Raw genomic sequence first — 24,453 nt, 5'->3', positions numbered from 1 at the left:
GTTCAAGGACTAAAAGTTACCTTTTCCAAATTTTAATGGGATTTTTTGGGTTAATGTACATTTCCTTGGACTTGGCAATTAAGTCCACTTTGACAAATGCAATTTTTTTGTCCATTAGGTCCATTTTAGTTCTTAAACATGGATTCATCAAATTTTTCATTTGTCAAGTTCAAAGATCGAAATAGGCATGATAGCCAAGTTCAAGTACCAAACTGGATAAAAAATAGTACAAATACCAACATAGACCTAATTTCCAAGTTCAATGACTAAAAGTTATACTAACCCAATTATTTGACAATTTTTTAGATGATAATAATTGGTGAAATTTTGCTATTAGTCCTTATTCAATACTTAAGTTGCATATTTGTTCCTTGTATTTTAAATTTGAAAGTTTAGTCTTAATTCAAATTGTAGTAGTTAAATTCGCTAATTAAATTCTACTATTTCCAAAATTTTATACGGCAAATATATTATTACTTTTGTAATGTTGTGTCAGCTTGCTACTTCCAGACAGTCATCTTAGTTAATGAATTTAATGGCAACTACCTTGCTCCCCTCAAATGAAAAATTTATTTTTAATCTCCTAATAAATAATAGAATTAAAAGTTATGATGTGATAAAATTTCACTTCAGCTCCCTAGAAATGAAAATTTTTCTATATAATCCTTTCGAAGAACTACTTATAGTTATTTCTCAACCTTTAAATAGTAGGATAATGCATTTCAGCACACTCGAACCCACGACCTCCTACATTGGCAACAATGCCGATGCCAATCGAGTTAAGACTCAATCGACCCTTAAATTTAATTTTTAATATTGATTTAAAATAAAAAGGATATTATAAATGGAATTAAATTTGCACCATAAGCTTGCACTTTGTCATAGTGCATGGTAGTGCAGATGACTATTTAATTTGAAACATTAACAGTTGCCCTCACTCATGATATAGACCAAGAGCGAATTATTGAAAAGGTTGAATTTAATTTAATTAAATGTATAATATATAATAATTATACCTTAAAAATAATTTTTATTTTAACGAAATACTGAATATAGTAAAAGAAAATAAATAGAAATTTATTTGAAGTTAGAAATTTTTAACAGCTTAGTAAATTTGTAAATAAATAAGTTAATTAATGAAGTCTTAACTCGATTGGTATTGATATTGTTGTCAGTGCACGAGGTTGTGGATTCGAGTGTATTAAAGCGCATTATCCTCTCATGTAAAGATCGTGGATGGACTATGAGTAATTCTAAGTATTACATCAAAAATAGCATATATGATAAAAACCTACAACGAGATTAATATTAAAAAAATAATTTTTTTTTAAAATAATAGTGGGTTTAGTTTTTTATTTTTTTTGTTATTTTTAGTAGTGTTATGGCATATACATAGGATTTGTAGAAGTAAAGGTACCTCCATATTTATTGAGAACGGTTATTAGAAGAATTCATCATGACAAAGCATTGTGATAGTACTCATAAGATTGGACTATGAGATGAGGAAGATGATTGATCATTTGAGACCTTGTTTTTGCGCATTACTAATACAACAAGTCTTTTGGACTTTTAGTAATAGTTTATTGATTATTCGAATTTGTCGTTAGGTTAGTCTAATGATGACAGAGCTCAAATACAGCTTTTGAGCTCAAATAAGCTTACCAGTATTACGGTTACTTTTAATTTTATCACTCTCTATTAAATTTTGTAGATAATAATATTTAAACAAAAGTTTATAGTATTTTATTTGTTGTTTGTATTATATATCATGTCTATAAATTACTATATTTTATTATTCCTATTAATCATAATATTTTCTTAAAAAATTTAATATAAAAAATTTCTACCATATACAAGATTGTTAATTTTTGAAATGGGCCAATTTTGAATTTTTTTTAATTAATTTAACCTACCAATCAAATTTATTCATCCTAACAACAGGTATGCTTTTTAAAATACTGAAAATGAAACATTTTCATCTTTTATCTATATTGTTATTTAAATCCAAAATCCCGGACTCCTAGATAATGTCACGAGCAACTCAACATTCACTTGTTTAAGAAAATTACTGAAATATCCTTTCATAACTAAAATAAATTATATTAATACAATGATACTTCTTTCCTTTTTAATTAAATAAATTAATAAAAAAAATTAAATATTAAACTTCTTTACCACTTCAACCAAAAATTTAATATAACATTTTCATACATTTCAATCCTATAACAAAAAAGGTTTCGCCCACATTGTTGATATTTATATAGATAAATTTGTCGATTAAGATTATGTCACATTAAATACTCAACAAAAATGAAAATATCATAATAAACAATTAAAATAGAAATAATATTCTTAATCTAATATTATAAAATTTTAAATATATTATATATGTTATTATTAATTTCAAACATTACATTTTATTACTTATTATATGTTGCTTCCACACATACGCTCATCATAAAATTTAAGAGAAAACCATACAAATACATGAAAAGAATACTAAAAAAATTCGAGAAGCACTCAATTGACTCCTAGTAACATAGAAAAAAGTCCACTTGAAAATTTTCCAATATTTGTATAGTATATCAAAATTGGCAATACTAATTACCAAATTATACATGTCAATGATGATTGCATTGGACAATTTGGATAAGTAAATCCATGCCTATATATAATCCATGCAATATATTTCAAACATTAGGTAGAAACAATCAAATAAAAAAAAAACTTGAATAAAATCACCAAAGTACAAAAAAGAGACATTACTAGGACAAATTACTAGGATTTACATTCTTAATACCTCCTAAAAGTAAGATTTCTATCAAAATATCATAAAACAATATTAAAAAAAAAGAATTTCCCAAGAAAAATAAAACCAAGTATAATAACTTCAAGCATGGACATCATTAGATACAACAATGATTATATATATAATGAAGCGCCCTTTCTCATCAATGCAAATACATATACACGGATAGGAAAACCAATAGATCCAATATGCTACATTGGTTTACTTCAAAAATAGGGAAAAGACATAAAACATGATCTATACGAGTGAGAATCTTTACATTAATACATCAAAATATTGGCCTTCTCAAGCTTAATTCCAACATAAATACGACAAAAAGACATCGTTGCCAACAATACAAAACCCGAATCAACCCAAAATTCTCTTCCTAGCTCAATACAGAATGCAGCAGCCAGCCATAACTTCAAGAATAAGAACAAAAGAAAAAACTCCAACCCTTTCCAATTTGATGGATGTAAAGTGCTTAAACAGAAAACTGGGGAATATGCATGTCAATTCAACATGATGTTACAATTTCCATATAGCTGATCAATGTCTATTCTAAGCAAACATATCAATTACAAGCGTATACAAGCATGAACAAGCATGTATGTTACATAGTCGGTTACAGTTGAATCGGCAATCCTATGTTACAATTTGCATATAGCTTATCAATGACTATGCTAACATACATATTACAAGTATATACAAAGCATGAACAGTGCTTACACAGAAACTGGGGCGCATGTATCAATGGTTACAGCTGGATCAGTGGCACTATGTTGCAATTTGCAGATAGCTCATCTATGATTACTATGCTAACATATATATTACAAATATATACAAAGCATGAACAAGTGCTTACACAGAAACTGGAGAGCATGTATATTACTTCGATTGTTACCACTGGATCAGCGACACTAACATTATGTTACAAATTCCATCTAGATCATCTATGCCTATTCTAAGCAAACATATCATATTACAAGTATACACAAGCATGAACCAGTGCTTACACAAAACCTGGAGAACATAGCGAACATATCAATTACAAGTATATACAAGCATAAACAAGTGCTTACAGAAAAAGGGAGCATGTATGTTACATCAACGGTTACAAGGATCAGCAAACCTATGTTACAATTCACATCAAGCTCATCTATGCCCCTATTACAAACTAACATATCGATTACAAGTATATACAAGCATGAACAAGTGCTGGGGAGCATTTATGTTACATCCATGGTTACAGCTGAATCAGAAACACTATGTTACAATTTGTATCTAGCTCATCTATGCCTATTATAAATTAACATATTGAATACAAGTATATACAAGCATGAACAAGTGCTTACACAAAAACTGGGAAGTATGTATGTTACATCAACAGCGAACCTATGCTACAATTTGCATCTAAGCTCATCTATGCCTATTCTAAGCTAACATATTGATTACAAGTGTATACAAGCATGAACAAGTGCTTAAACAGAAACCAGGGAGTATGCATGTTACATCAATGGTTACAGTTGGATAGGTGATCCTATGTTACAATTTGCATCTAGCTCATCTATGCCTATTCTACACTAACAAATCAATTACAAGTGTATACATAGCACGAACAAGTGTTGGCCTCGATTCTGTACAAAACGCCTCTAAGACTAATTAGAAAGCCAAATTTAATCATACAAACAATGAAAGAGGCCACATTACAAGATATGGACCTAATAAACAGATCGAACTTTACAAGACAAAAATGCTTTACAAGTAGACTGTATTGTAAGTAGTGATTGTAATGCACACATCACCAACATTCCAGTTCATGGATTCAGTTGGATTTACTTTCTTTCCAGATGTTACAGTTTCTTAGCAGTGCTCATAAAATATATATATATTTTGCACACTTGAAAGGGAAGCGAACGAAGCCAGCATTCTAACACATCTTCCTCAACAAAGAGTTTCCCCATTTGACTCCCTGGATGTGATGATAAAAAGAAACCCCTATGTCAATAGACATTAAAGAGGAAAAGAAGAAAAGAAAATGAAAAAGGCAGACACCACCCAGAAGCTACCCGCATTACTCACTAACAGTACGAGCATCACATCATATTTTAATAGTAAATAAAGCCTAATGAGACTAGTAGTCCTACAGGCATGACCCTCATATCTATGAAAGAACCAGTTGAAATAGATGATGAGTCACATAGGTACAGCTCACAATAAATATGAGCATGTAGAACCTCTTTAAGAATCGGGCACTAAAACTGGAAATTATAGCATTCTAGGTAAAATATTGTTTTGAAATGAGCCGTCTTAGAGGATAACTTTACCATACAGTTCAAAACTTCAGAACTAAAAAATGACAAAGAAAAGGAAAAAAGGGATGACAGGAAAATGATGAGTTAGAGGAAAATGGTATACTCAGGCAATCCTTCATTATTGGTGCTCTAACACAAATTCCCTCTGAGCTAAACATTCAAAAACATACACAAGACTAGATTGCAACAGAATGACTCTGTATGAGGAAGAAGTAAAACTCTCTAACATATAGCATAACCCACCAAAAATCAAGTTTCAAACATTTGAAAGAGGCAAAGGGAAACTCATGTGATGATATAGATAATGTATAACATGTATTACAATGTTCAGCAAAGTTCAATTGAAAAAGAAGATAGTGTGCATAAAGAAAATGAACAACTAAAGAACAAAATGAGGACGTAACCAGAAAACATCATGATGCAAGATTGACAGAGCAAGATGAAAGTGAAAAAGGAGATGAACTTCATTCTCACACCATATAAGGTTTATGCCAAGCAAACTTCCTGACCTATGAACCCTCCTCACCTCTAACCCCTATAAAAAGATGTTCAGATAGACCACAGGCTAGAAATATTTCTTATCAATCAGGAATAAACATATCACAAGAATATTTTTAAAGCGTAAATCACAACATCATATGAACAACAACATTTTCTAAGTATCGTGATCACAAGCCAAGTAAGCATTCCCTCGAATATAGTGTTTTGCAGATAATTATAAACCCAATGTTGATATTCAGATGTAGGATGTTAGGATTCCAACCCCACAAAGAATATCCACATTGAATAAAATACTATGTTTTTCCAAGTTCCAACATAGGAATACCAAGTTTTCATCTAATAGTGGTTCTTTAGAGTGCAGTAAGAAACAAAAAGGGAAGTCTATTCTTCCCCACCACCCACGCAAGTAGCACTTACTTCTTCCTTTAAGAAACGACGTTTGGCATCTGGACCAACAATCATCACAGAGAATGCTGAAATGATATAACAACCAAAGGAAGAGATACTGAGAGTGAAAACTTAATTAAAGGTCTCATAAGAAAGTGTAAAGAAGCATGCACAGCATAGTTTGTCACTCTGATGGTAGGCGTCTCTTCTTCCCATAGTCCACATCCCTTGATCGAGACCTGTGCTCTTCTTCTCGTGTTGCATGGGACCTGTTCCGAGATCTTGAAGAAGACTGTCCCCTATCCCAGTCATCATCATAATCCAGGTCACGTCCACGATGTCGATGCTCTCTATAGCTGTCTTTCTCTTCCCTGTAACGGTGTTCCCTGTGCTCCCTCTCAGGCCTGTCCGATTCCCGTTCCTTCTCATCATGATGCCTCCTCTCAGAGTTGCCTGACCACTCACGCTCAGAAGCCCGATCTTTTTCCCGAGTGGCACCGCTAGACCTTCCTTTTTCATGATTCGCATCCCCATACCCATACTCTGAAGCACCATCTTCACCACCATAACTAGACTCTCTAGTCCTGCGATCATGCTCATCTCCTCCCCACCCACCCATGTTTGTGTCAGTCCACATCCCAGAATGAGGCCCATCCATTCCAGCTACACCCATCATTCCCAACCCATTAGGTGCCATTCCACGACCAAAGAAAGCAGGATTGATATGAGGAGCAACGCCAGCTAGTCCCATTGTATTAACAGCTGGAAATGATGGAAGCATGCCTGGAAAACCAGGTCCTGGAAAACCTCCATAACCACCTCCTCGACCCATATATGTTGGATCAAACCCAGCACCCATCATACCCTGTGGATGCATCATGCCACCAGCAGGACCACCAAATGCAGGGCCTCCCGGTCCTGGTCCATAGGCCCCAGCACCATAACCACCATTTCCAACTCCAGCTGAGCTCCCAACCATGTTCTTTACACCTACACCTCCCCTTCCTCTCATTGGTCCTCCACCCCCACCTCGGTTGCCAGCTTGACCTCCCCGTCCCCAGCCACCCCTTCCATAGTTCCTACCTGCATCCCCACCTTGGTAATTCATATTACCACCTTTCCCAAAACCTTCATTTGGCCTCCTTCCTTGAGGCTGTACTTGAGGCTGGCCTTGGTCTTTGTTCATATAAGACGCTCCCATCTGCTTCAATGTTTGTGGTGAAGCAAAAGCCACAACGCAAGCTCGACCATTGAACATATAACCATTCATTCCCTCTTTACATGCAGCTGCAGATGCTGAATCATAGAACTCAACTTGACAATACCCTTTGGATTTGCCACTAGCTCTCTCATCAAAGAACTTAATCTCCTTCACCCTTCCATATTGAGATAAAACGCTCTCAAGCTCTGCATCAGTTGTCCACCAATGTAACTCACCAACAAACAGCATTGTTGGACCATTCTCTATAGGTGGCCGAACCTGATTTTCATTCATCATAGGATGATTTACATTCATACCCATTTGATTAGGCGGAACCTGTGAAGCTCCTTGAGGACCACCAGTACCTGAATTTAGGGATTGAGCAGGGTTGTTAGCAATCTTTTGAGGCACAACAGAAGGACCAGTCCCAACCTTAGAGGATGCTGAAGTTAATCCCTGAAAACCCATATTTTTTACTTGGGTATCAAAATTTGTCTCCATAACACTGCCCCCTTGTGAACTGGCAGACCCAGATGGATAATTTCCAGATCCTATTTCTGGTCTGTTAACAGCAGGTTGCACATCTGCTTCACGATAACCGGCACTAACATTGGGGTACTTCCCTTGAATTGAAATTCCTGAGATGTTTGGTCCTTGTGAACCCCCAGCTTCACCTCTGGGTTCAGGAGCCTCATTTTTATGAGCTTGAAGCCCAATACTGCCCGTGCCTGGTTGCACTGGTGGCTCAGATCGTTGCAATTGAAGAAAACCTTCTCCAACATTAACATCATTGTAAAGGTCATCGTACTCGTCATCCTCCCCAATCATCTCTACATCTGCAAGGGCAGGTATGGTTCCACTCCCTTGATACTGTGTCTTTTGTACCCCTCCATACTCCTCATCTCCAAAATCTATTTGTTCTTCAGCCATACCCAGATAACCTCTAACAAACCAAAAGTGGAGAAAAAAAAAAAAGAAGAAGAAGAAGAAGAAGAATAAAATAATGAAGAAAAACAAGGTTATTCCTAACTTCAACATTATGAAACTGAAACCATAAGAAAAAAATGCTACTGTATAGATCTATGTCAATCATGTCAAGAATGCAAGGATTCCAGAACAATTTTTTAATAATAATAAGCCTCTTAGTAAGGATCATTTTAGTAACATATTTCCCTAACCATATATCTTATGCATATCCACAACAAGGAAATTCAAGTAATTAAAACTCGAAGTAAAAGATAAACACCAGCGAAATGCAAAATAGAGAAAGATCTAGCAGCCAAACATCAAAACAAAGGATTAAAATTCACACAATAAAATAAGCATCAAAACGTAAACTTTAGCAACGTATTCTATCCAAATATCCCGCTACAAGCCAAAAAAAATCCAACTTGATAAATCGATAGGGGGAAAAAAACCCAAGTTGTAAAATGTTGTAGAACAGATAAATTTCAATTATCCAGTTCTAAAAGTCAAATGAGCCAACCATGATAATAAAAAAAAAAGAAGAAGGAAAGAATTATAAATAGAAATAAAATCAGCAAAGGGAAAGAAAATCTAAAGAAGACACACCAGTAATCAACTATGGATCATCATGATCTATTAACTATTTATTTATCTCACTCCTCCTCCACTTCTCTTCTCTTGTGCTTTGTCTTTGGCCTATTACCAAAGAATAAATAAATAAAAATCGAAAGTCGAATCGGTCGAGCCACCGGTTTCCGATTCAACAGCTTCCTACATCCAACTAAATACAATAACATAATTTTTCAAGAATAACACAAAAACAAAATAATTCATAACCACAATAATAGTACCAACACCGTAAGTTTCATCTATCATAAAGATGCATCTTTTCATTCATCTACAAAATCATACAACGATTTTGAATTTGGCCTACATAAAATTAACAATTATCCCATTAATAAACCATAATTTATATATGTGTATATATATAGATAATTGTGGGGTAAAAACAAGAATCTAACCTTAATCTCTGAATGAAGAACAGCTGAGGGAACAGAGACGCCTGTGGCCGTTTATGAAGAAAAAAAAAACTAAGCGCAAGCTGATTGCCTGAGCCTGATCCAAGGAAATAATGCCCTAAGCAAAAAAAGAAAGAAAAAAAAGAAGCACTAAGGTCGAAAAAATGGCGTGCTGTAAGTGAAAAGCTCCCCCCTCAAGGCCTAAAATGCCTAGTGGATAATTTTTCGACCTTTCTATACTTTTACCAGTTGGGCTAAATTTTAAAAAATAATAATAATAAAACTAAAAATATATCATTTGGGCCGGGTTGGGTCGGTGGATGCTTGATTTTAAAAAATTTCAAATCTGAGGCTGGCCCATTTATGTCAACCCAAATGACTTGTTTTACTATTTAAAAAATAATTTTATTGTTATTTGAATTTAAATTATTTTATACATTTTTTTAAATAGTATATCAGGCTGGGTTGGATCGAGTTGCAATTAAAAATTCTAGGTCCAAGCCCGACTCAAATTGGGTTGGATTATTTAGCCCATAAACACCTCTAATTTAGTATAGTTTTTTCTGTTAAATTCTATTATTGTCACTGTTTCCAAAATCTGATGCAAAAAAGCATATTATCATGTGTTTAATGGAATGTCAACCTATTATTTTCACATATTACTCACTAGATATCTAGTTAATGAATAATTTTTATTTACATCAAGATTGAATTTCCAAAATTCGGAAAGTATAGGGACCTAGAATGATCCAAGTGGATAATATGGACTAAATCTACAGTTATACACATAGTACAAGTTTAGTAATTAAATTTAAAAAAATGAATTTAATTGCTACTATTTGGGTCAATACCAAAATTTCAAAATGAAAAAAGTACAGGGACTACAATTGATAAAATTAAAGCACATGGACTAAATCCATAATTTTTGCAAAGTACAAGAGCTACCATCATAATTTAACCTTTATTTTTTTAGCGTTCAATTAGTTATTAGTGCAATTGTACATATGAAACTTTGATTATGATTCAAATATATACATAACACGTTAACTTTGATTCAGTCATACAAATTTAAATAAATAAACACATCAATTTATTTTAAAATTGGATAAATATAATTATTTGTAAATGTAATATAAACATAAAAAGATGTTAAATTTATAATTATGTTAATAGTTTGTGAGAATTTAATCGGACCTAAATTTCATATATAAAATTACACCGTAATAGTTTGTATATCACGAGTTGAATACAAAATTAATATAGACAGAAATTTTGATATTAAGTATTTTTTTTGTCACTATGCTAGTGACTTAAATAATATCAAGTTTCGGTTGGGGGTGTTTTAGTACATTGTTTTTTAATAATATTTTACAAGTTGAACTAACTTTTCAAACCATAAGTCAAAAGTTCTTATCAAACTAAGCTTTTAAATCAATCCAAAAGGTTGAAATTTCTTGCTTCGAACTTTTGGATAAAGGTGTTTACGGATGTTAAAAAAATTTGTATTAAATAAAATAAAATTATTACTTGAAATTTGAGAAAATTCAAGTTACTTAAAAATTATATTTAATTTTTATATTAATTTTTTATAGGTGTGCTATAGTTTAATTTTCTATTAATCATTTAAATACAATGATTCGAGTTTTGTAAGATATAATGAGTCATGGTCGTGGTATATTAAACTAATGCCACATCATTCAATTAAGTCCACCTCATAAAACACTTTTTCTTCATCTGCTAAAAATATAATTTTACAGGGACTTTGTGCTTGTTTTTAAAGTACTAGGACTAAAATGAACTCTGCCTAAGAATACAGAGTCTAGTCTAGTACTTTTACCAAATCAAGCCAAATATATATATGTCTGGGTTTATAATAAACCAGACAACCTCAGTGGCGGATAAAACAACAATAAATAACAAGCTAAAAAAATAAAATATGTCATAGGTCCCTTTACGTTTCACAAATTTGAAATTTGATCATTATATTTTTATTTTAAAATTTTAATCCATTTACTTTTTTCATATTTCAAAATTTAAGCTTAAATATTAAGACTATTTTCTTTTAACTGGTTAGTGTGATATTTTAAAATATAAAAAAATCATTTAGTAGAAATGTAACTAAGAAAATGACGTTAGAATGAACTTGAATTTAACAAAATAATTTTTGAACCTGAATTTTGAAATTTGAAAATTAGAGGAACTAAATTCTTAAAAATAAAAATATAAGGACTAAATTTCAAATTTACAAATAGTAGAGAGACTTATAACAAATTTTAACCAAAGAAGAAGAAAATAACATAACCTTAGCCTTTACAAATCATCATTGCCATCATCATTATTTCACTCCATTAGAATCCGTTAAAACTCTCACCATAATCTCCATGGCTTTAATCTTCATCTGCATAAACAATATATATCGAGCCGTCTCATTGAAAAGCCCTTCGAATCCCACGGATCCGTTGCCGCCGGGAATTAACTTCCTTAGCGTTCTTAGCTTCGTTCCGATGGAGCTCCGGCAGTTTCCACGGCATTGTCGAACCGTCGTTCTGGGTTTTCTGCATTTGATTTGCTTTTTCCTAATGATTCTTCTTCGCTTATTAACTTTTGATCTTCCATTAGAATTTGGAATTTGATGATTGCTTTGTTTGCTATTGGGATTGGTTAATAAAAGGTGGGGAACTGAAGGAATTTCCATGATTTTTCTTTTTTCAAAGCGTCTTAGTAGCTGATTTTCTGAGAGAAACTTCAAATTTGAAAAGCTTTTGTTGTATTTCGCAGGACTTGGTGGGACTTGAGGGGTTTTATATATAAGCATTTGGTGGGCAATGAAGATACTTCAAATAATTTAAGGGATAAACTAACATTTATGTCCCTAATTTTGGTATTTTTTTTAATTTAGTCCCTAAACTTTTTTTTTCACATCAGTCGTAGAATTTGACAGCTTTTCTCAGTATGGTCCCTAAATTTTTATTCCATTAAAGTGTGATGACATTAAAATTTGAGATTATGCCATATCTTTAAAATTATAATTTCTTTATAATTTATTTGTTACTGTTTTGAGATTTTATACGAAGAGTCCCATGTCATCAAACATGGAAAACAAATTCAATGATCAGGTTGAGAAAGTTACAAAGTTTTAGGAATAATGTGGATAAAAAATCTTTAATGACTAAATTGAAAAAGGTTACCAAGTTCAAGGATTATATGTCGTTTTATCTCATAATTTAATGGCAACTTAGTGGAACGGGGGTTGAGTCCCATAACGAGCAATTGTCTTGTGTGAGTTTCTAGTTCCACCATATGTAGTTGATATGTGTCAATTTTGCCCTTTCGTGTTTTGTATTGATTTGATTCTATTTTTTATCGAACATATATTTGTGATTATGTTATACTTGTGGCATTGTATTATATTTGTATTTATAAACTCTAAAAAAGAAAAAGAAAAAGTGAGGTAAAAATTTTTATATTTAGAAATTGAGATAAAAGTGTAAATTATCACTAAGATTAAAGTCAGAAATATTAAGTCGATTGAGTTTTAGCTCGATTGGCATGGGTATTGTTGTCAATATAAGAGGACGTGGGTTCAAGTGCACTAAAGCATATTATCCTCCTATTTATGGATTGGATTATGTCAAAAAGAACAGATATGATTAAAACTTATAATGAAATTATTAAAAAAATAGAAATATTATATTAAGAGCATTTTACCCCTTTATTAAAAAATGGACAAACTAATCACTGTACATTAGATAAAAGAGCATACTAGTATTTTTTGAGTAAAAGTACTATAGAGACCCCTATACTATGAGTCAAATGGCATTTTTACTCTCTTTACTCAAAAAATGAGTAAATTAGTCTTTGTACGTTAAATCAAAAGGTAAACCGGTCATTTTTGTTAAAAAATTCATATATTTCTACTATAAAAAACTAATGTGATTGACAAAATAACCAAACAGTTACACAATGCGTACCATGTGTACATCATGTTAACGTACATGAGTTTGTTTTTAACAATAAAAAAAATACTATTTTTTAACAATAGAGGGACAAAATACAATCCAACTACGAATACAAAGCCGTCATAGCAATTTTACCAATCAAACTGTTATAATCCGACGTGATTGTACGGATTTCATGGAAGCTTTTATGACAAACTGTTATAATCCGACGTGATTGTACGGATTTCATGGAAGGATTTTATGAGAATAGGATGAATGAAAAAGGAAAAGCCAAGTGTTAAAACCTAGTGGTGTCACATATGTTTGTTGCTTTGGGTGCATGTTACTCAATATATGCAATGCACATGGGGCGCAACCACATGATTCCACTTCCACACCACCACCCAACGCCACCCCACCGCCGCCGCCGCCCACCTTCTAAACCATCACCACTTTTTTTCATCCCCTCAAACCCTCATCCAAAACACCCTGGATTATTCCTCCCATAAACTTTTCCAAATTCAGTGCACATATTGTTTTTTTTTTGTGTGTGTGTGTAAATCATGTTCCTTAATTCTCTCATTTCAGCTCTTTGACATTTTTTTTGACCACCAGCTCTATCAACATTGGCTTTCAAAGAACATAAGGAAAAAAAAACATTGGCTTTCCACCACGTTGCTAATAATAATAATAATTGATTGAACTAACGCCGGTCCCAAAAAAATGCTAAATATGCTTTTTAGTCTATTTGAAGTTATGAAATTATAAGTTAATATAATGGTAAAATTGCACTTAACCCCTCCACGATAATTATGATTCATCTTTGACTCCTCTATAAAGTAATTTTCTAATTTCGCAGACGTATATAAGCCTTCCCTCATGACCCGTTCTCTTACTAAATCGAGCTTGAAGTTAAGTATGAAAATTGAATTTATCTTTTACTAAATACACAAACTTAATCAAAACAAATCAAAAAGAGTTCAAGCACGTAATTTTATTATCATCTAAAATCTAACTCAAATTTTGAAAATGGTTAAAATATGTTGTTAGTCACCGTACTTGAAAAGTTAAAAATGAAGTCATACTTTTTTATTTAAAAATTTTAACCCGGTGATTAAGATCGTAAGTATTGTCTATCAAAATATGTTAACTTAAAATTTTGGCTAGACAGACCTCAAATGACATTACATGTTTTTGACGATAATAATAATTGAACTAAAATTTTTAAATTAATAAAAAATAATTTTTCTTTTAATTTTTAAAATATAAGGATAAAATCTCAAATTTTATACAATAACATAAACAAACAACTCATTTTAACTTAACAATAAAAATCCGATTAAATTCAAATCAAACATAAAACTTCAAAATCCAAATCGATAAAAAAAACCCTAATGATTAGCAAAAGTTTTTCAGACAGGAAACCTAATGTCGGGATAAGGTAGAATCTTTGGTTCTTTTTACTGACATTCATGAACCCACAATATTTTTTCGATCAAAATAATAATGATTATTTTGTTAAGTGTCTAAAGATCATGTTCGAGCATGTTGAAAGCAATATATATATATAGTTGATCATGTAGACAAATCTTAGGGACAAAGATGCATGCATCTTGTCACAGCCGACGATGACATTCTCAAGCTTCAAGTTATAGAATATATTTTTCTTTGCTTTGTATTCACACAACGTTTTAGGACTTGTTATGCAAAGCAAGCTTATATATATATAATTGCACAAACACCCTTAAACTATAACTTTTGTTTTAAATTAATATTCAAATTTCAAAACATTCTAATTACATCTTCAAACTATCGATGTTATATCAATAAGACATTTTAATTATTAAAACTATTAATTTAACCATTAAATGACGCGTAAAATATTGTGTGACTTAATTTAAAATGAAAATTTTAAAGAAAAGTAAAATGTTGTCGCATAATTTTTAAAACTAAAAACTAAAACTAAAGTAAAACTACAAAAAGGAGAGATAGTAAATGACAGTTTTTGTAAATGTTTCGAAAACTTCAAAACATTCATTTTTATAATATTTGTTTTTCTTTAAAATTTTTATTTTAAATTATGTCACATAAGGCCTGACATCATATTTAACGATTAAATTAATGATTTTAGTAATTGAAAGACCTTATTGATATAACATATATATGTAGTTCAAGGATGTAATTAGAATGTTTTAAAGTTTGAAGACCAATTTAAATGAGGGTCATAGTTTGGGGATGTTTGGTGGAATTAACTCAAATATATGGGCTAATATACTATTTAGATCTTGAGTTTGGTTTTAATGTGAATTTAGTATATGAGTTTGGTTTCAATGTTCAATTTAATACCTGACATTATGCAGCCCAATAAATATTTGACACACGTGCTCTAGTAAAAAAAAGGTACTTATTTGGGAAAAAAAAAACTTAGTTGCCAAATTGAAGGTTGAAATCAAACTCATGTACTTAATTGAAAAAAAAAACTCAAGTATCAAATTGAAAAAATCAGGTACCAATTTAAATGTTAAAGCTAAAATCAGGTTTTAAGTTGAGCCAGAAAAGCTTAAGTACCAAATTAACCGGGTTTTAATGTAATATATATTTTAATAGTATAAAAAACATGAATTTGTTAAATCCATAAATTCCTTAGAATTTCAAAATCGATACTAAACAAACATCTAATAAATCATTAGATTTGATAAATAATCATGAATGTTATATTTGTATGTGTATCACTTAATTTATATCATTTTTGAAATCCAAATCCAAAATTTGAAATTGAAATTGTCAAATGCTACCTTAAGATTAATTATGTGCATAAAAGTTTTTAATAAATTGAAAATGCCTAAATATTTGTTCAATGAAAAAAAAAATCATTCTCCAAAGTTTTAGCGACGTAATGGTTGAAAATGCCTAAATATTTGTTCAATGAAAAAAAAAATCATTCACCAAAGTTTTAGCGATGTAATGGTCCAGACAAAAAAAGTTGGTTAAAAATTTAATTGATGTAATTTGAGAGTTTGAGGGTTTAATTGAGTGCGCTTTTCGCGTAAGGGCTTTATTGATTTTTTCCGTCAAAGTTCAAGGGCTTATATTCTTGATCTAATATGATCATAAAGATCTTAAATTATTGGAAATTTTGCATGTTCGATAAAAACAATTATAAACATGTGCTTAGAAAACTTAGTTTTATACTAGTGTAAGGGAAAATCCTCTTTTTATATGTACATATTATGAGGATTTTAAGAAACTTTTCATAACAATTTTTTACAGTAATGTTAAACACTTAAAATTAAGAAACAATATTTTCAAACCAAGCTTTTAAAATGTACTTTTTAACTGTAACAATAATGCTAAACTAGCCTTGAATCGATCAAGACTGGTTTTTATATCCAACCAACCAAAAGATTCCATAAAAACTTTTTTCCCGAAATCAGTGATCGAATCAAAATCTACAAAGGAGTTCCCCCCGTTTCCACTCCTCGTGCTATTCACAAGTTTGAACCACTGACTTTTAGGGTCGCACTGACTATCATCATTCAAGCATTTGCAACCTGCTACAACAACATTGTTGTTCGAATCTATGTCCATGCAAACTGACGTGACATTTCCGAGCTTCAATGATAAGTGCATCTTTGAATCTGATATTGTTTCCCATCTTGAGTTCGAGCCGCCGCAGATGGTTCCGAGCTTCACCATCGTCCCCGGTTCATCAGCTTGTAAGCACAACTGAGTTCCCTTCAACTCCAAGGTCTTTTGGGGTGAGTAATTCCAAGCCTCTGAGTCAGTACATGGACCCAAACTCAAAGAGCTACCCGATTGTTTCCTTAAAACACAAAGCCCGGTTAAAGGGTGAAAGATCACTTTGTGTAGTTCGGTTTCCGATAATCCTAGTCCTGCATGACATTATGGAAAAAATAGATGATGTGCTTGAAAGTCAGGCCGAGCTTGAACAAAGACTTTTGATCTCCGGCCAAGTTATCTAAAACCAAATTTAAATTAAATAATATAAATATATAATATTAAATATTTTTTAATATTTTATAATTTATGGTCGGTAAAATGAGTTGGGACAAGCCTAGTTATTTGAATTTTGGCTTAGAAATTTTTGTAACCGAACTCAATTTGGGCCAACTTATAAACATGTGTATTCAAGTCGTTTTCTAATATTCTTTTAATATTTTATTATAATTGAATTGTGTTTAATATTATCAGATTTATCATTTAAGAGAAATAATGTAATTAATATGAAAAAAACTTGATAAAAATAGGTTTAATATATATTTTAAATATTTTCTCGATCTTTTTTAAATTGATGAAATTTAAACCTTTGTTGGGCAGGTTGGATTGGTTTTAGATTGGATCAATCTCAATCAGGTAATTTGAGTTTCAAACAATTAGGATCATTAAGTTCAAGTTAATTTCAAGTTCAGATACTTTCGAGCTTTGGTCGTTTTATGTTTGAGCCATTCATTTTGGTTTCTCGAGTCTAATTATTTATGTTTCTGATCACTTTGAGATTGTGTTATTTCAGGTTTGGATCATTTTAGATGGGTCAATTTTAGTTTCGAAAAAATTTTATGTTGTAAGTTTTTACAAGCTGATAGATTTGACTTAGGGTTGATAGATTAGGTTTCGAATCGGTTGAATTAAAAATAAAAAAAAATCTGAGATTTTTTATGGAAATTAAAGTTTGCTTACCTCGAAAAGGAGATTGAAGTGCTGAAATTCTCTCAACAAAGCTTGAATTCCTCATATCAATCCAATTCCAATCCATTATCCCATAATATTCATTTAACCCAATGACCCCTTCCCTCAAATAATAGCTCCCAACCAGTGTCCATAATGCCCAATCTAGGTCCAGTTCAGCCACCGTACCCAAAAAGCAATTCAAGTACCTATTATCATTCACATTGGTCCCTCGTAGGTCCACCCCAAACTCGCTCACAAACAATGGATAACCTTTATCGACCAAAAACCCTGACATCCTCTTCATATCGTTCGTCACTCTGCCACACACCCGATTTGGGTTGCCGGTCACCCATGCCTGGCCATCAGTGAACCCGTACCAATGCATTTCGAACACTAGTTTTCGACTAAACGTGAGAATCAGGGGTCGGTTTTTGATGAACGATAAGTCTTTATCGAAGCTTAGTCCCGAAAGGATAATGAGCACATTTGGGTTGGCTGCGTGCACTGCTTCAGCTCCTTTTTGCATGTACCTATATAACCCAATTCATCAGCATTATGGCAATGAATTTCGAATTCTTTAGCAGTACATTAAGGGCAAAGTTAGAAAATAATTTTAGAAGATCATAATTGAATTATAATTTTTTGAAGGACCAAAATATACATTTTTTTAAAGAAAAATTAGATTATATTTTAATATCATATTAATTTATAATTCTATAAATATTGAAGGATTAAATGATAATTTTACCATTCAGGTTAAGTCCCTACCTACCCCAACTTCACCTTGGACCACATACAGGGATGACAAAGGATAATGATGGAATTGGGGTGGGGATTGCTTTATTCTCCTCCACTTTACAGTTGTCTGTATGTTGAAGGTATATGTTTCTATGGATGTCGGTTATATCTATAATTGCTTCATAAGCATCCATTATTGTTATTATAGTATTATAAAAGATATAATAATCATTATTTTATTAAATATAATTATTTTTTTCTTTAAAAAAATTTCTAAATTTTAAGGTCAAAATTAAATTGTACTTTTTATGATAGTAAAAATATAATTTCATCATTTTAATAACCTATATCTTTATATATTTTAAATGATTAAATCAAATTTTTATATTTTTAAGAAGGTCAAAATACAAAAAACCTTTTTAAAAAACCTAAGTAGAAAATTTTCAATTTTAGAGGGACTAGGGCCCCTAGTTTTGTCCATATGAATAATACACATACATTGAAGCATACTAGATTATGGCACACCGGAAATATTCGTGGAAATTTTTTTATGCAAAATAATTTATATAAAAACCAAATGAAAATTTAGTTGAAATGATAATTTGAATATTTAAAAATCATAATATAATTGAGAAAAAAAACAAAAAGGAGAAGAAGATATTTAGAATTAAGTCTCGCCACTCTAATAAAAATATACTGTACTTTGTAAAAAATTAGTTTTTTAATCATTTCCTAACTGAATTTGTGCTGAATTGACTCGTGACACCAATTCAATTAAAGACTTTAAAGATAATATATGTATATATAAAACATTAGTGTAAATGCATATACTAGAATTAGATTAAAAGGAGGTCGATGCTCTTACCTATCTTTAACTTTGATTGTCTACTTAAAACCGTATAAATCGATTAAAATAAACCCAAATTTTTTCAGCTTATATTATATATATATATAGGTAGAATTAAAAAAATTACCTGTACCAATCATTTACGTTTTGTTTGGGACCTCTAAGTTCATTTCTCAAGCTCATACCAACCACATTGGTGACACCATTGAATAGGGTGGCCATCCGGGTCAGACCCGTGACCCATATATCCGGGTTAAAATACGGGTCACCGAAGAAACCATCGCCGTCAAAGTAACCGCAGCACCACCCGGGTTTGCTCAGGTGATTATCGAGTATCACCATTACATTGTTTTTCCCAAGGCTAGACACCACTGCCTGTCATTTCAAATTCATCCAATAATAAGCAAAACAAAAATACCAAAATTTGAGTGGTTGATATATATAAATATACATATAAATAGATCAGTTCACCTGTTGGGCCAATTGGCCCGACCTGATTTGGGTGGCACTTAAACGAAGATTTTTATATATTTGAATTTGGTCGATGATGTCAATTTGATTTTAAATTAAGTAATTTTAAAAGTATTATTTAAATTTAATTAAAAAATAATTATTAATGTAGAATAATATATTATATAATTTTAATTTTTAAAACAATAATATAAGCTTTTTGGATAAGTCTGGGTGAGCTTGAATAGGAGTTTCTTTTTTTTTAGAATCAGGCTTTAGTTTGGCTCTTGGACAGTTTGTTTTTATATATTAATATTTCGCATATTTTGTTATATTATATTTGTATTTAAAATATTATATATATATATGAGTGTCTGTAAATTTTGATGCATTTGAGAATTTGTGTTATGTAGATTAAAAAATGGAAAATTGAATCGAATCGAATATTAAATTAGTTTATATTTTTTACTCTTAATTTAATAATTAGAATTGAATTGTTTAAAGTGTTGATAAGTTTAGAGAGAAAGATCCAACTAAGGTTTTTATAAAATAGGATTTCTCAATAAAATAATATTTCTCTATAAAGTTTAGAGGAAAATGTTTTAGATTAATTATAGGGTCCCTAAACTTTAATCAAAAGCCAATAAATTGTCACATGTCAGCCATTTAATGTGTTAACGTGCCATATCAATAATCTATTAAAAGAAAATAAAAATTTTAACGGCGGTGACTAATTCACATAATTATTTTATTAGAATAACTAAATTAAATAAATTAAAAAAATCAAAATATGATAAATCCTATTTTAAAATCACCATAAACAAACAAATATATACCTAGTTTGGAAATGTAAGTTGATATATATTTAAACCAAGAAGCATAAAAAATAACATTAAAATAAAAACAAGGGGGCTAACTTTAATGATTTAATCAATGTCAACAACATTTGTTAAATTGTAATTATCATTGTCTTTTTTGTCAACTTTTCCCACTTGAGTATTATGATTATGGATAAATTAATAAACTACCACATGATTGACTAAGAAAAATTAAACTATAATAATAAATTATTTGGTATAGATAAAAATTTTTTAACTCCACAAGTAAATTTGGATATTTAAAAATATGGTTAATAAAGGGTTTGAATTAAAGAAAATTATTAAATTGGTTGATCCGAATATCAGTACAGACTGATTAAATCAACAAACTAATAACCTGATAGATTCGACCACTAATCTAATTCTAAAAACATTGTCTATAAGCTTTTCCTATCCTTTAAATAAAAAAATACGCTTAAACGTTTACCTAATTATCGCAATAGCAAGGCCCTTAGTGGATATATATTAATAAATGTAAAAGGGAGGGAGTGTTTGTGGATTTCAAACCAAACTTAATTAGATTATCTTTAAGCCTAAGTAATGTCGGAAAACAAGTCATTGTTTTCTAAGTTGTTTCGCCAATGGGGTCTCCACAAAAAAAATTATTAATTTTTTTCTTATTTTTCCTTTTCCTTTGTGTCAAAAAAATTAAAGGATAAACTTCAATCAAATCATTAAATTATTAATAAATTAACATTTTGGCCACTTAGTATTAAGTTATAAGATGATCACTAAATTATTCGAAAGTTTTTATTTTACTGAACTATTAAAATATATTATTTAAAAAAAAGTCCAATTAGCAAACTGCCAATGATGATTTGATTATCAGTACCTATCAACAAGTAAATGAATATATCTTAAATCCAAGTCAAATTAATGATTAATGTCAGAGATCAGAGAAAAAAGTTGTTTCGTTTTTTATTCATAAATTCATGAGATTTAAAGCAAATTCATAGAAAAAAATTATAGAACAGAGAAAAAAATTATAGAAGAATAGAGGAATAAGAGCTTTGATTGGTGTAGGTGGTTCAAATAAAATGTCATATAGCAGCGATTTTAACAATCCAATAACTTAAATACAAACTTTTTAATAATTTAGTAACTATTTTATAACTTTTTAAAATTAAGAGACTAAAACATAAAATTATTAATAATTTAGTTATCTTTAAGTGTAATTTTCCCTTTGTACTTATCCTATTAGTCTCACGTGCAAACCTAATCTTCCTTTCTGCCAAAAAAAAAAAAGTAATACAAATTTGAAATTTCATACCTGGAAAGCTTGTATCAGTGACACATCAATGACGGATGGGTTATTAGCTTGGATTCCAGCAATGGGTTCCATTTACCCAAGATTTTGAAACGATCGCCGGACGGTGAGGGAACTTAAAGAGTCATTGGTGGCCAAATACAACGGCCAAGTGAGCCTAACGCAGTTGAATCCCATCGATACGATCTGTTCGGCGATCGAATCCATCGATCTCTTGCTCAGTCCTTCGGCGAACACTGGCTCAAGGTGCGACGGCCAGTTCACGCAAGCTAGCTTCACTCGCCGATCAGTTTGGTCGTCGACGATCCAACGGGAGTTCGTTGACAATGGGAGGGATGTGGTTGGATTAACGTGGTGAACGGCAATGAGAATGAGTAGCAAAATAGCTAACCTTGCCATGGTTTTTGAGAGTGTTTTTTTCAATGGAAGGTGGGATTATTGCATTGAATAGCTTGTGTGGTTATATACATATGAAGGATCTAGTTGTATTTTTTTATTTAATTTACATATATTAATAAATGGTACAACTATATCTTTAGTTTCTCTTAATTTTGATATTGAGCAAATTAGTCCCTCTTAAAAAAAACAAGAGCACTTTAATCTCTATCAATTTCGATAGTGAGAATCTAATGACAATTAATCATAACATTAATGTTTTTGTCAATTTGAACATATTTTGTATATTTATATATATTTGAAGCCAAATATGAATCTTTTAGATTTTCTTAAAATTTTATACATTTTTTCAAATGATTCTTTTTAGAATAAATACCAAAATGATAAAATATGTAGACATTAAGAGCTTAATTTATTATATCAATAAAAATTACATATAATTGATGAAAAATATCAATTGAAGTGATTAATATCCTTAGTTGCTCATTTTCGAAATTGATAGAGATTAAATTACTCAGATTTTTTTAGAGTGACTAATTTATTTAATATCAAAATTAAAAATGACTAAAGAGGTATTTTTACTTTAATAAATCGTCCATTAAATTTATCAATTTAATGATACTCATTGTGTAAATAATTTTTTTATTTAATCCAATATTTCAATTATATCAATCGACAATATTATTTTTTTCGATTTATATTTAATAATTTAAAAGATTTTTCACATCCAACAAAGAGTCAAAATTTTTAAATTTAATCAAAACTATATGTGCATAATATTCTTAAATAGAACATAATTAGAATAATATCAATTTTGGTTCATCTTAACTATAAATTATTCAATTTAAGTCCTTTTTTAATAAAAAATTAATTTTAATCCTTCAAAATTTTATAATATCTAAGTAGGGAGAGATGTGGGATGGCTTGGCATGTTGAATGACGTTGAGGATAAAAGAATCAAGTGAAACTTCCCCATGTTTTTTTAGTGAAGGGTGGATAAAAAATATTTTTTGTATTGATAATTTTCTATAATTTTATAATTAAATTTAGGGTAAATTATCCAATGTCACTAAACTATAAGTAAATTTATGTTTTTATCACTCAACTTTAAAAAGTTATAAATTGGTCATTGAACTATTTGTAAGTTTTCATGTAAGTCAATGGGTTATTAACATCGTTGTTGTATGACCTTCTTTGTGCACGCTGCCTACATAAATCCAAAGCTCTTCTTCCCTTTCTTTTACACAACTAAATTTTTTTCATGAAATAACTTTAAACATCATGAATTTATGAACCAAAATTCAAAAAACCAATCTCTAACACTGGCCATCAGATTGACTTGGGTCTAAGTATATCATTTTATTTGCCGATGGGTACTGATCTATCATATCAATTGTCGAATCGTTACTTAAAGTCGCTACTCGAACTTAAAAAAAAAAATGATAGCCTAGTGACTTAATAAAAACTTTTGAATAGTTAAATAATTTAAATTTTTTGTAAAATTAAATGATAATTTTTATAAATTTTTAAAATTAAATAATCAAAATATAAACTTATTGATAATTTAGTGATAGGTTTGTGTTGAATTTTAATGAAATTATTTTGTTTATTATGAGGAAAAAATTTGGGGGCCGAGTCAGCCCACAAATTGTAACAACTTTGTCCAAAGAAAGTTGGAGATGTCCACTCGTGTATGTCTTATTTATGGTGTAATTACATGACAAGTCCTTCTATTATAGAAATTAAATCAATCAAGTCTTTTTACTAAAAAAGTATCACTGTGATTTATGTGCTATTATTAAAAAAAAAATCAAAGGTCAAATTGTAATAAATTTAACATTTAGCATTAAAAATTTGACATCAAGAGTATTTTTTATTTACAATTCAGCTCCAAACAAAAGTTGTTATTTGCAAAATCATAAAAAAACTTTCGAAAATATTAACTCAGTTAACAGTAAATCATAATTTTTAAACAATAAAGGCTAATTCTATTAAAATTTGGACTTACTTGATTCATGTTGTTAGTACAAAGGACTAAATTAATATATTTAATAATAATGGGACTAATTTAAT

General features: G+C 30.5%; 2 protein-coding genes across 3 annotated transcripts; both read right to left on the bottom strand.

Moving 5' to 3' along the window:
• Positions 1-3,826: 3,826 nt before the first annotated feature.
• On the bottom strand, positions 3,827-9,381 carry LOC107933373 (cleavage and polyadenylation specificity factor subunit 6). 2 transcript variants are annotated; one of them, XR_001693602.2, is made up of 3 exons: positions 9,181-9,381; positions 6,022-8,135; positions 3,827-4,760 (listed from the first exon to the last, which is right to left on the bottom strand). XR_001693602.2 is itself a non-coding variant. In XM_016865563.2 (2 exons), exon 2 carries the CDS (start codon positions 8,120-8,122, stop codon positions 6,176-6,178), a length of 1,947 nt encoding a protein of 648 aa, XP_016721052.1. In that variant the 5' UTR covers positions 8,123-8,135; positions 9,181-9,381; the 3' UTR covers positions 5,769-6,175. The 2 variants fall into 2 exon arrangements, 1 of the variants encoding a protein (XP_016721052.1); XM_016865563.2 differs by lacking the exon at positions 3,827-4,760 and having other exon boundaries at positions 5,769-8,135.
• Positions 9,382-16,265: 6,884 nt separating this feature from the next.
• On the bottom strand, positions 16,266-22,420 carry LOC107933323 (glycosyl hydrolase 5 family protein). The gene is made up of 4 exons (XM_016865511.2): positions 21,988-22,420; positions 19,517-19,764; positions 17,814-18,334; positions 16,266-17,008 (listed from the first exon to the last, which is right to left on the bottom strand). Exons 1-4 carry the CDS (start codon positions 22,057-22,059, stop codon positions 16,434-16,436), a joined length of 1,416 nt encoding a protein of 471 aa, XP_016721000.1. The 5' UTR covers positions 22,060-22,420; the 3' UTR covers positions 16,266-16,433.
• Between the last annotated feature and the right edge of the window lie 2,033 nt (positions 22,421-24,453).

The sequence above is a fragment of the Gossypium hirsutum genome, chromosome A04, assembly GCF_007990345.1.
Source record: "Gossypium hirsutum isolate 1008001.06 chromosome A04, Gossypium_hirsutum_v2.1, whole genome shotgun sequence".
In the NCBI taxonomy this organism is placed as follows: domain Eukaryota; kingdom Viridiplantae; phylum Streptophyta; class Magnoliopsida; order Malvales; family Malvaceae; genus Gossypium; species Gossypium hirsutum.
Note: the sequence above shows the minus strand (reverse complement) of the source record. Positions and strands in the feature narration are given on the sequence as shown.

Coding starts and splice junctions, on each gene's coding strand:
- LOC107933373 (XM_016865563.2), bottom strand. CDS start 8,122: ATGGCTGAAGAACAAATAGATTTTGGAGATGAGGAGTATGGAGGGGTA.
- LOC107933323 (XM_016865511.2), bottom strand. CDS start 22,059: ATGGAACCCATTGCTGGAATCCAAGCTAATAACCCATCCGTCATTGAT. Junction 18,335..19,516: donor AACGTAAATGATTGGTACAG/GTAATTTTTTTA, acceptor TGGGTTATATAG/GTACATGCAAAAAGGAGCTG. Junction 17,009..17,813: donor ACTTCAATCTCCTTTTCGAG/GTAAGCAAACTT, acceptor AATGTCATGCAG/GACTAGGATTATCGGAAACC.